Source organism: Labeo rohita, chromosome 2 (genome assembly GCF_022985175.1).
Source record: "Labeo rohita strain BAU-BD-2019 chromosome 2, IGBB_LRoh.1.0, whole genome shotgun sequence".
Lineage (NCBI taxonomy): Eukaryota > Metazoa > Chordata > Actinopteri > Cypriniformes > Cyprinidae > Labeo > Labeo rohita.
In genome coordinates, this window is record NC_066870.1 from 6,411,560 (window position 1) to 6,423,364 (window position 11,805).

Here is an 11,805-nt window from a genome sequence, read left to right on the forward strand (position 1 = left end):
TAAATTACACAGCACATAAAACAATGTGCATGCCTGTTTGCAAGACGTGTGGTATGTCAGATGATGCCATGAATTTATAATATAATATAATATAATATAATATAATATAATATAAAAGTGGAAAAATGAACTGATAAAATCTAGGTGTAAATTGAAGGCCAAGTTTAGTAGCTTTTTTAGTGCGTGTCAAATGTTGAAATGTAAGCCACTCTCCACTAGATGACGCTATTAACCACAATTTATTTTAAACATTTCCTTTGAAGGACATAAGGTTTTTTAATGTGCAGTCTGCAGATGCTGATGTTTAAATTAAAATGTAAGTTATGAATGCTCTTGTCAGATTTACTGGTATTATAAGCATTTTTAATATAACACTCTTACGGCAATTTGTAACTACTTTACGTTTTGGTGAATTGGTGGCAAATTCATATGAATTTTCATACAATCTGCATACGCCCAAATGTGGATTAGGATTGTAACTCAAATGTTAAGACAGAATGGACTATATGCTTACTTTTTCTTACAGATTGTATGTTTTTGTATGACTTCAATTGTGCAAACTCATACGCATTTGCCACATATTTAAGAAATAGTTATGAAATAGTTATGAAATTATTATGAAATAACATTTTCTAACGAGAACATGTTGTTCTTAAATCTGCTTTAATTTAAATGGAACCAAAACAGGTTGCATACCTTGACACATAGTATACGTCCATCAAATACTTTTACTTCAAACTCGCTAAATTCCAGCCTCAGCCCAATCAGAAGTACCAGTACTTACATAAAAACCTATACAAAGTAGCCAGAAAGAAATGCAAATGTTAAAGAAAAACGTCAGATGGATTTAAAGGCTTTTGCATCTGAACTCTTCATATACACACACACACACACACACACACACACACACATACACATATGTACATATATATATATATATATATATATATATATATATATATATATATATATATATATATAATTTATTTATTTGTTTTTATTTATTTATTTATTTTATTTATTTATTTATTTATAAATAATGGGATAAATAATGTTTAATCACTGTCAATATATAGACCGGTGGTTCTATTGCCAATTATAAAAAAGAGATTTTATATAAATTCTTAAAAATACTTAAAATAACCACCAAAGATCTCAATGACAACATTTTATAACTAATATTTCAATTTAATTGTAAAGTTTTTTTTTTTTTTTTTGGTGCATTTAGCATTTTTTTGCACTTCTTTTGTAAATTTTGTTTGCACTGGGTCTGGAGCTGACATACAGCAACTCCTTTTCATAAAAAAAATAAAAACGTAGTCTAGTAAGTTAGCATCACAATTTAGCATTTGATTATTAAATTACACAACACATAAAACAATGTGCATGCCTGTTTGCAAGACGTGTGGTATGTCAGATGATGCCATGAATTTATAATATAATATAATATAATATGAAAGTGTAAAAATGAACTGATAAAATCTAGGTATAAATTGAAGGCCATTTTTAGTAGCTTTTTTAGTGCCTGTCAAATGTTGAAATGTAAGCCACTCTCCACTAGATGACGCTATTGACCACAATTTATTTTAAACATTTCCTTTGAAGGACATGAGGTTTTTTAATGTGCAGTCTGCAGATGCTGATGTTTTAAATTAAAACACAAGCATTAATTCTGACTTGATACCAAGCACTACTCTCGGCTCTGGACAAGGATTGGTACAGTATATTTTACTTATAACATAGTTTAAACATATTAACAACTGAAAAGAGAGCCTTAGCCAACTTTAAAACTGACAATTTTAATGAAATAATTAAATACATGTATTTAATGAAAAATCATTTAGTATAATTCTGCTTTTATTATCATTCTGTTGCAGATTAAAAGCACAGCCAGTCGGTTCCTTGGCAGACTGTCAACATTGTGATCTTAACAAAACTGTCTGCTTAGAACAGAATGTCACTTTACTGAAAGAGGAATAAACTTACTTCCCAAAGATCACAATTTTGGGGCTACAGTACAGTCACAGATTACCTCTAATCAAGTCTAATGGAAGCCTTAGTATAAAGTCACTGCAGTGTCTCGATGACCCAGGGTCAGTGGCTCAGTGTCAGCTTTTCATGTGTAACTTCTACAGGGGATAAAATTGATGTCAGACCACGCTCAACACAAAATCTGTCAGTCACCACTCATCCTAGAAAGACACAGAGGCTCCAGTAAATATCTGAATGAAGAAAACAAGGACAAGCATCATTCTCCTTTAGGTTATGGATTCTCTTGTGCTTTTAACCTTGTACAGTCCAAGGACCCCTAGTATATAAAGAGACGGAGCATGAACTCCTGGTTACTTATTGTATAATACTGACTGTTGCAATTTAAGACTGACCTGTCATAAAAAGTGTGTAGTAGCTACCATATTCATTTAATCAGATATCTTATGATTCTTACATTGCAAAGCCACTAAAACAATTAATATCATCTCTATTGCATTATCACCTGGGACATGTGCATATTAAACTAATAAAGTATAACTAGAAAAGTAAACCTTACCACTGAATGAAGCAAACGTATAGTTTAAATGTTTAAAACAACTACAAGCCTTATAGTTGTGTGCATTTTTGCGACTTTGGAGCCCCCTATAGTCAAGTGAGTGGAATTAACTGTCGTAAATATATCATTGTCATAAGAGGATAGCTGTGCTGTCATAAAGCAATTCGTCCTTTTCGCAGAATTTCATTTCAGTAATACATACTGAATAGAAACACAAGTCGTTCGTCTTGTTAAAAGTCAGTGCACCATCAGCATGATTTTAAAACTTATATTTAAAGGTAGATAACTTACATACAATTGCTTTAACACATATTTTCTTTTTAATGTCACACAATAATTGTTGGACCCCCTGCAGTACCCTTATGGTGGTAATTCAAAAATGTAAACATTAACAAATACATTGTGTTTTTTTGTGACTGTACACCATAATAGTGGTCTGTGGTGTTTGATTACACTTCAAAAAGCATCCTTACACTCATAAACCAGGGTAGTGTCATATTTCATTTGTGACAGGAATAAAGATTAAGAGAGAAAACTTTCTGGAGACCAAAAACTCCATCAAATAGTATGAAAGTTGTGAGCTGGTTAAAAATATGTGATATTAGGACCTTTATACAATGTGCGCCATTGTAAAGACATTGTCTATCCTTCACAGTCTGGTTTTCGTCTACATTAAATAAATAAATGAATGTGGACTGTTACATCTTAGTTCTAAAATGTGCTAGTAGTATTTGGTGATGCAAGGAATGAGAATTAGACAATGAAAGTACTTATTATCATGTTTCACCAGCAAATACAATGGAAGAATCAGGACTCGTATGGCATAAGAAGCAGAGAAAGTCTGAAGCCAGAAGACTGATGACCAAGTTGCTTGTTTGCTGGACAGGTAAGAGCGGTTATATTGAGCCATGTCAATAGATGGCAGTGCAGTGTCTAAAAGCACTGTGGTACTAATAAATGCCTATTTAAGGAGCCCCTGTTGAAGACAGAATAATATAAACTGGGAAAATACTGTATTATTATAATGCTTAGATTCATATAACTTACGTTAAGACAAAAAGCTTCTAATGAGACTGAATCCACCAATCAACCTTTGCACGAGAAAGTCTGAAAGAAACCAGACGAGAGGCCTTAAATCATTTACTTTAGACACTTTATCATTTAAAAAAGATGGCAATTAATAAGTTTTGATTTCCTCCTAGGAAGTGCCATTTTGGGGTTTTCCCAGAGTAGGTGCAATCTGTACGTCCAAGATTTGCATCTTTAAATTAGATGCCTGAAAAGATGGTGTGTTTGTGGTGCAAATGATTTCGCTTACGTGCTTTGTCAGGTCTGACAGTGTTTAAATGTGCTGTTCTTTCCAAATCTTGCGACCTCCATTTGCTGTTTTGGTATCAGTAAATCAAACAGAATGAGATCATGAAAGGATGTGGTTGCGTGTGCGCTTGAACACTCTTAACCTCTGCTTTGACGTCTCAGGCACACAAACCGTGTCAGCATTGAGCAGTATTGTGATGACGCATTAGTACATACACATCACCAGTAAAATGTAAGTTATGAATGCTCTTGTCAGATTTACTGGTATTATAAGCATTTTTAATAACACACTCCTACGGCAATTTGTAACTACTTTACGTTTTGGTGAATTGGTGGCAAATTCATATGAATTTTCATACAATCTGCATACGCCCAAATGTGGATTAGGATTGTAACTCAAATGTTAAGACAGAATGGACTATATGCTTACTTTTTCTTACAGATTATATGTTTTTGTATGACTTAAATTGTGCAAACTCATACACATTTGCCACATATTTAAGAAATAGTTATGAAATTATTATGAAATAACATTTTCTAATGAGAACATGTTGTCCTTAAATCTGCTTTAATTTAAATGGAACTAAAACAGGTTGCATACCTTGACACATAGTATACGTCCATCAAATACTTTTACTTCAAACTCGCTAAATTCCAATCAGAAGTACCAGTACTTACATAGAAACCTATACAAAGTAGCCAGAAAGAAATGCAAATGTTAAGGAAAAACGTCAGATGGATTTAAAAGCTTTTGCATCTGAACTCTTCATACACACACACACACACACATGTACATATATATATATATATATAATTTTTTTTTTTTTTTATTTATTTTTTTTTACCACACACACATGTTAGGTTTCCATGCTTTAACTGCATTTTTAGATTTTCAAAAAACATTTTGTATGATTTATAAGCTTGTTTCTTTATGGTGACCAAAAAATGTCCTCACAAGGACAAGGATTTTGGATATTTTTGTTGGGGCTTTTTTTTCCACATAACGGGTTTACCAGGATCACTCATCACGCACACACAACCATGGTATAAAAGTAATATATTTAAAATATATTTATTTTATACTAAGTATAGTTCAAATTTATTAACATTTTTACTGATGCATCGCTTGAGACTTTCTGAAATAAAAATTCTAATTAAACTTTATTTAAAGTATTACTTTCTGCACAATGCCCATTTCTTAATATTAAGCCTAAAATGTGATGAGTTGATGAGGATTGTATGATCTTTGACTATTATTGGACTTTAAATGCAAGATATTTAAAGTGTACCTAAAGTATACTTGCAATAGTTTCACTTTAGCACAATCAAATATACTTAAGTATATCTTTAGTTGGACTTCAGCACTATTTCCACACAATTAAAGTGCATTAAAAAAATTAGTTGTTCCAAGCAGACTTTAAGTATACCAGTTTAGTACACTAAAAGTACAATTGCAATGAATTTTTTATTAAGTACATAAATATGTAAATGTATTTGTAGCATGCTTAGCATAAAATCAATGTATTTCAAATACATTTTAGTATATTTATTTTTCACTACGGTAAGGCAGTTCTGACCAGTCTGATCCTCTTTACTTGCTGAATACACATTCTGTGGTGTAAAATGTGGCAGCTGTCTCAGCCTCTGAGGCTTGAGCTTTATATTAATCACACATACTAGTTCATAATTTTCTCTAAAAATGTTAGTGTAGCCTAGGGGTTAAACATCTTGGAAGGTTAAAAGTTTATGGTTTCAGCTGATGACTGAACTATGAATTATCAGCATAGAATTACTGAGAAAGGCCCTTCGAGTTGGAATTGTTGTGGTAAGTGTACTGTGATCCAATGAATTCGCTACATTACCAGAATTCAGCTTCGGTCATGCTGTTTTTTTTGTGACCCTGGACCACAAAACCAGCACGAGTATATTTGTAGCAATAGCCAACAAAACATTGTATGGGTCAAAATTATCACTTTTTATTTAATGGCAAAAATCATTAGGATATGTTCCATGAAGATATTTTGTACATTTCCTACCATAACTTAATTTTTGATTAGTAATATGCATTGCTAAGAACTTCATTTGGACAACTTTAAAGGCAATTTTCTCAATATTTAGATTTTTTTGCACCCTCAGATTACAGATTTTCAAATAATTGTATCTCAGCCAAATACTGTCCTAACCTAACAAACCAGACATCAATGGAAAGCTTATTTAAAACTTATTCAATTTCATAAATTGAACCTTATGACTGGTTTTGTAGTCCGGGGTCATATATAATGTGGTGCTAAACCATCTTTTCCGATTTTTTTCACCATATATGGTCAGGTAACTCACAGTTAAGATTAGATGATGTCTAACAGTGCTGACTCCATATGCTCTTATAACATGAACTGCTTACATATTTATATCAGATTTTTCACTATCAAGGTGATATTTAATAAAATGGGTTTTTTCAGATCACCTGACTTACAGATAAACTTATACACAACTTTTATTGGACTACAGTCATTTCAGAAAATAATGAAATTGAGGAACAAATGTTAATTTGGGGTAATATTGAGATTCTGTATTTGGTACAATGTGCGCATATCATGAACAGTTCTTTTTAAAGAGTCAGTAATTTACAATATGCTGCTTACTGTGGTTAACAGTAAAACACAATGGAAGTACAATACCCAGAATTTTTAAAGAGCACCTGACTGGCCATAAAACCTGTGATAATCTCACAGAGGAAATGAAAGAATTTTTCCAAATGAACATTAGAAAAAAAAAAAAAAACGAGACAGTACGTGTGTGATTATTTTTGTCCTAACAGAGGGGTACTAAGTGGGCTAGTCAAGTTCCTTTTTTGTCTGTGATATTTGAAAAGAGTACGGTGACTACCGCAGTGTTTGTAAATAGGGAAGTGGTGACAAAAAGTCAGGCGTCACCATGTGATGTTACCCCATCCCCTCCCCCCACAAACTTTCGGTCATGAAACAGAAAGCAGCATGCTGAAGGGGATATCCAATTTAAATTTCTTATAACTACGGCTGTGTTTGACAGTTCATATTACATGTGGCAAAATAAACAGTTGTCATTTCAAAGAAAAGTCCCTAAAACTTTGCACTGAATGTCTGATCTTCTTACAGCAGCCCAATAACTATTTGAGCACCTCTTTTTTTTTTAGTGAACAAAATAGTTATCTAGTTATAACTAGTTAGCATGCATATTCCTAGCATATTGACAGTTTATTAGAACTTACAAAGCATATTTAAGATTCCTTAATCCTTACCTAAACCTAACAACTACCTTACTAACTGTTCATACGCAGCAAATTAGGAGTTTACTGAGGCAATGTTGTAGTTAATAATTATTTATTTGCGAGAACTGGTCGCAAAACTAAAGTGTGACCGTTTTAACTTTTAAAACCTAACAGATATCTTTTTATTAAATTGATTTGCTGTGAAAATGTTCCTACCTTTTAAACAATAGTAATTTGATTCAATGCAGTGAACATTGGGACCTTTACATTTTGGCTTCCAGATACATTTTTGAGGCATTTTTTTTTGTTTAAACAACAACAACAACATTATTATTTTCACATTTCTGTTTATTAAGTTATTGAATGACTCATTAACATCCAGATGACCTTAACAGAACATCAGTTGCTTTATCATTGAAAACTTAACAAACATCCTTTTGCTAAATAGTTTTGCTGCAGAAGTGTTACTTCCTTTAAAATAAATGTCACTTGGTTCAGTATTTTCTTTATCTAATGCAGTGACAGTTACACCTTTAAACTTTGGCTTCCATATACACTTTTAAAAATAAAGGTGTTCATGATGCCATAGAGGAACCTTTTTGTCTAAATGGTTCTATAAAGAACCATTAACATCTGAAGAACCTTTCTGTTTCACAAAAGGTTCTTTGTGGCGAAAGAAGGTTTTTAAGATTATAAAAAAGGTAAGAAAGAGAAGGTTCTTTAAAGAACCTTTGACTGAATGGTTCTTCTATGGCATAACCTTTTAAAGCACCTTTATTTTTAAGAGTGTACATCTTTTAGGCCTCCTTAAATTTAAAAACAACAGCAACGAATAAATTTAAATTTGCAGTTGTGTTTATTAAGTTATTGAACGGCTCTTAAAAATAAACATCCCAACAGCTTTCACACTTTTTTTTTTTTAAGTCCATCACCTTAATTTGCCATTCAGAAAACAGTGGTAATTCGATGCATCCAGGGAGCACAAGCCACACTTTTGTTGATTACTTGTTGACCTCGTGAAATAATATCCAACTGAGAATTATTAGAAAAACTGAAATTGCAAGGTGTGTTATACATATTATTGTGAGAATATCCCATCAGTTCCCCACTGGACAGAAAAAACTGTACATTGCTCTGTACATTGTATATTTACAGATCATTTCATGTCACGTGACATTGTGGATGCTCATTGAGTTATAAGTTAATAATAAAGAGTTAGTTTCGAAAATGTCATTAGTATTATTCCCAAGGCATCTCATGCTAACCAGATTTGACACTCATCAAGGTAATAAAGTTAAATAGGGTCCATATGGTGTTCCTGTGGTTGCAGCACGTTTCAGATCTCCTGTGGTTCATGACAGGTGAGCTGTACAGAAAGCTCATTTGTCTTTGTGTATCCCACAGCCACTCAGAACAATAGAGCAGTGTAATACAGTACATATAAACAATAGCTTATTTAAGCTTATATGTGGATCTGGTGCAACCCGAGTCCAGCCTGATTACTCCACGGCCATCTTGTCCATTGCACCAATAGTCCCACGGATGTGCTTGGAGTCCAAAAGTCACTCATTTAAGATGTTCTCACACCTTAATCCGTTGTGAGACTGATTCCAGAAGTGATCTGTATATGTCTGAGCGAAGAAACCTGGGGTAGGAATCCCTCTCCATAAGCCCGTAGACAATCCTCTGAGCTTCATCGAAACACACTCTGGTGGGAGCTTGGACATTTTGCTTGATAAGCTCTCTCGTGACGTGGTCAATGTTTATCTGAGGAGAGATTAAAAAAGTAGCGGTGAGAATCATTGACGTTGATTGATCATTCTACCGATTAATAAAACCACATGGAGAGCTGCAGTTCACACGGTGCTTACCTCTTTGGGAGCTTCTGCCTTGATGTAATGCTCAAATATCTTCTTGGCCCTTGAGGATAGTCTGGAGGAGCTCCTGATTTTTTTGAATTCTTCGCAAACCAGCCAAAATTCGATGTTCTCATCGCTGAACTCAGATTTGAGGAACGTGTGGAATGTGGCCGTGCCATCTATAAGAAAAAAACGCAGGGTTAGTCTGTTGCTTAATGTGAAGGCTTGTGTTTTACGTCAATGCAGCAGCTAGTTCTTTTTTCAGAGATAACTTCTTTTTTGAGCCAACTGCTGTCAAAGTGCTTGTTCTTTACTAAAATAAATTCCATGCTTTGAGATTTTTTGCTCTTTCACACTATATTGAAAAAACAAACAAAACAAGAAATGCAAGTATGCAAATGTGATCTCAAAAATACAAATTGAAACACGAAACCTGCTTTGGTTTCACAAATACTATTTTGACATTCATTTTGTGAAATATTAGTGCAACAGGTTTCTATTTACATTTAATATAATAATAATATATAAAAATACATTCTATAAAATATAAAATATCTAAAAATATAAATATAAAATATAATAATATTTTAAAATATAATTTCAGTCTTCAGTGTTACATGATCCTTCAGAAATCATTTTAATATGGTGATTTGTAATCAATTTTGGCAACAGTTGTGCTTTTTTTTTTTTGGGACCTGTGATACTTTTTTTTAGAATTCATTGATAAATAAAAAGTATAAAAGAACTGTTCATTCAAAATAAAAAGTTGTTTTACAATATACACTACTGTTCAAAAGTTTGGTGTCGTAGTTTTCTCTTTTAAAGAAGTTAAGTTTTATTTAGCAAGGATGTGTTAAATGGATAAAAAGTGATTTCGTTACAAAAGATTTCTATTTTGAATAAATGCTGTTCTTTTTAACTTTTTATTCATCAAAGAATCGAATAAAAAAGGTTCCAAAAAATATTAAGCAGCACAGTTTCAACACTGATAATAAATCAGCATATTAAAATGATTTCTGAAGGATCATGTGACACTGGAGTAATGGCTGATGTAAATTCAGTGCTGTGTCGTGGAAATAAATTATGGAAATGGTTGTTGTTATGGAAATTGGAAACCAATATTAGAAATATTTCACAATATTACTGTTTTTTTCTGTATTTTTGATCCAATAAATACAGCCATGATAAGCATGACTCTTTTAGAAAACATTAAAATCGTACTGATCCCAAACTTTTGAATGGCAGTGTATATATATATATATATATATATATATACTGTAAAATTGTGAAATATTATTACAATGTTAAATAACTGTTTTCTATTTAAACATATTTTCAAATGTAATTGATTCCTGTGATGCAAATCTGAATTTTAAGTCATCGGTCACATGATCCTTCAGAAATCATTCTAGTATGCTGATTTGCTGCTCGCCAACGTCATCAGTGTTAACAGTTGTAAACAGTTGTACTTTGTAAAATTTATGTGAAAACCATAGTACTTCCATTTCATTTTTAGGTGTGGCTTATGTGCCCATTATGTGCCCATTTTGTAAAACAGAAACAGTTTTCTGTATTGTTTTGCATACATATACCACCAGTCCAAGTCAGTTGCTTCATCTGACCAACTAGTTAATAGCACTGGCTTTGTTTCTGCATTTTTGACCTGACCTACATAACGTCAATTAAAACCACAATGGAAAAGAAGTGGTTGTACATTCTGTGATAACATGTATCCATGAGGTTAAACTGTACGTGTACATAATGTCAAGCAAATTAGATTCAATAAACGATGTGTATGCCACTTACATTTGGATCTAAGAAGGTTTTCCAGTGACTGGGACCACAGCAGAGTCTCACCAGGGTTCAGTCTGTTTGAATAAAACATAGTAAGTGGGTGTTCAAACTCAATTCTAACACAATAGTGATTATAAGAGAAAAAAAGTAAAGTGAAAGTAACTTACTTGTCTGTCAATGGGCGACGAAACCGCCACTTGTCTAGTTTCCTGAGGAGAGAGATTTTTTTGGGTTAAATTTGTATGTGAAAAGCACCAGTTCCATGAGAAATACTGATTTGAACTCACATTTTAAAAGTAAATACAACAATAAACAACACTTACCTGGAATTGACTGGTTTATCCTCCTTGTTCATGTTTTCAATTTCAACTGAAGATGACAATATGGTTGGCATCTTATAAACTTTTCTGGTGCTGATGTGTGTTGGCGTGCTGTTGTGCTTCGGTTATTTCAGTTATTAAGAGCGGGCTGTTCTCACAGCTCTTTTTATACCGTCTTTCTTGCCGTCATCAGTTTAGCATCACTTAACCACAACGAAAGAGGAAGTTTTGGGGGTGACGCTAACTAGCTTAGACAGGCGCAATAGTGTTACTGTCTATGAAACCAGCTTCAGCAAGGCTGTGTAGATGCAGAGATGCAAATCAGACTGGAAAGTTCACTGACAGATAAGCAAATGCTGACTTTTGCATCAGATCTCATATGTACAAGCTCTGTGTTTGTGTTTAGCACACAAACAATGGCTGTGTTTTTTATATACAAGTCTTGTTTGCAAGTGTTATTACCTTTTCCATCATTAACGTACTATGTGTATTTTGGGAAACTGATGGCCTACAATAGCCAACTGTATGACAACAAAATATCATGCATTTTATATAGCACCGATGTATTTTGTATTTTGCATCATATTTTTAGTCCTCAACAAAGTAAAAAATGCATTTAATGCTCAACAAAGTACCCTTTGCCCACAATATAGTTTCATAAAACCTTGCAAGTGTTAATTGTGTCTTTGTAATAGGTGTCATCTTGTTGTAGCTAATCAA

At 33.0% G+C, this 11,805-nt stretch overlaps 1 protein-coding gene across 1 annotated transcript; it reads right to left on the reverse strand.

The window, feature by feature from the left end:
• Positions 1 to 7,949: 7,949 nt before the first annotated feature.
• Positions 7,950 to 11,252, reverse strand: rgs13 (regulator of G protein signaling 13). Its single transcript, XM_051093230.1, has 5 exons — positions 11,089 to 11,252; positions 10,933 to 10,974; positions 10,778 to 10,839; positions 8,984 to 9,150; positions 7,950 to 8,879 (listed from the first exon to the last, which is right to left on the reverse strand). The coding sequence occupies exons 1-5, from the start codon at positions 11,157 to 11,159 to the stop codon at positions 8,694 to 8,696; spliced, it is 528 nt and encodes a 175-aa protein (XP_050949187.1). The 5' UTR covers positions 11,160 to 11,252; the 3' UTR covers positions 7,950 to 8,693.
• Between the last annotated feature and the right edge of the window lie 553 nt (positions 11,253 to 11,805).

What these genes read in the sequence shown, in the direction of transcription:
- rgs13 (XM_051093230.1), bottom strand. Translation starts at nt 11,159, where the DNA reads ATGCCAACCATATTGTCATCTTCAGTTGAAATTGAAAACATGAACAAG. An exon ending in CGTCGCCCATTGACAGACAA is followed by an intron (nt 10,840 to 10,932) that starts GTAAGTTACTTT and finishes TTATTCAAACAG; the next exon opens with ACTGAACCCTGGTGAGACTC. An exon ending in AAACCTTCTTAGATCCAAAT is followed by an intron (nt 9,151 to 10,777) that starts GTAAGTGGCATA and finishes TTTTTCTTATAG; the next exon opens with ATGGCACGGCCACATTCCAC.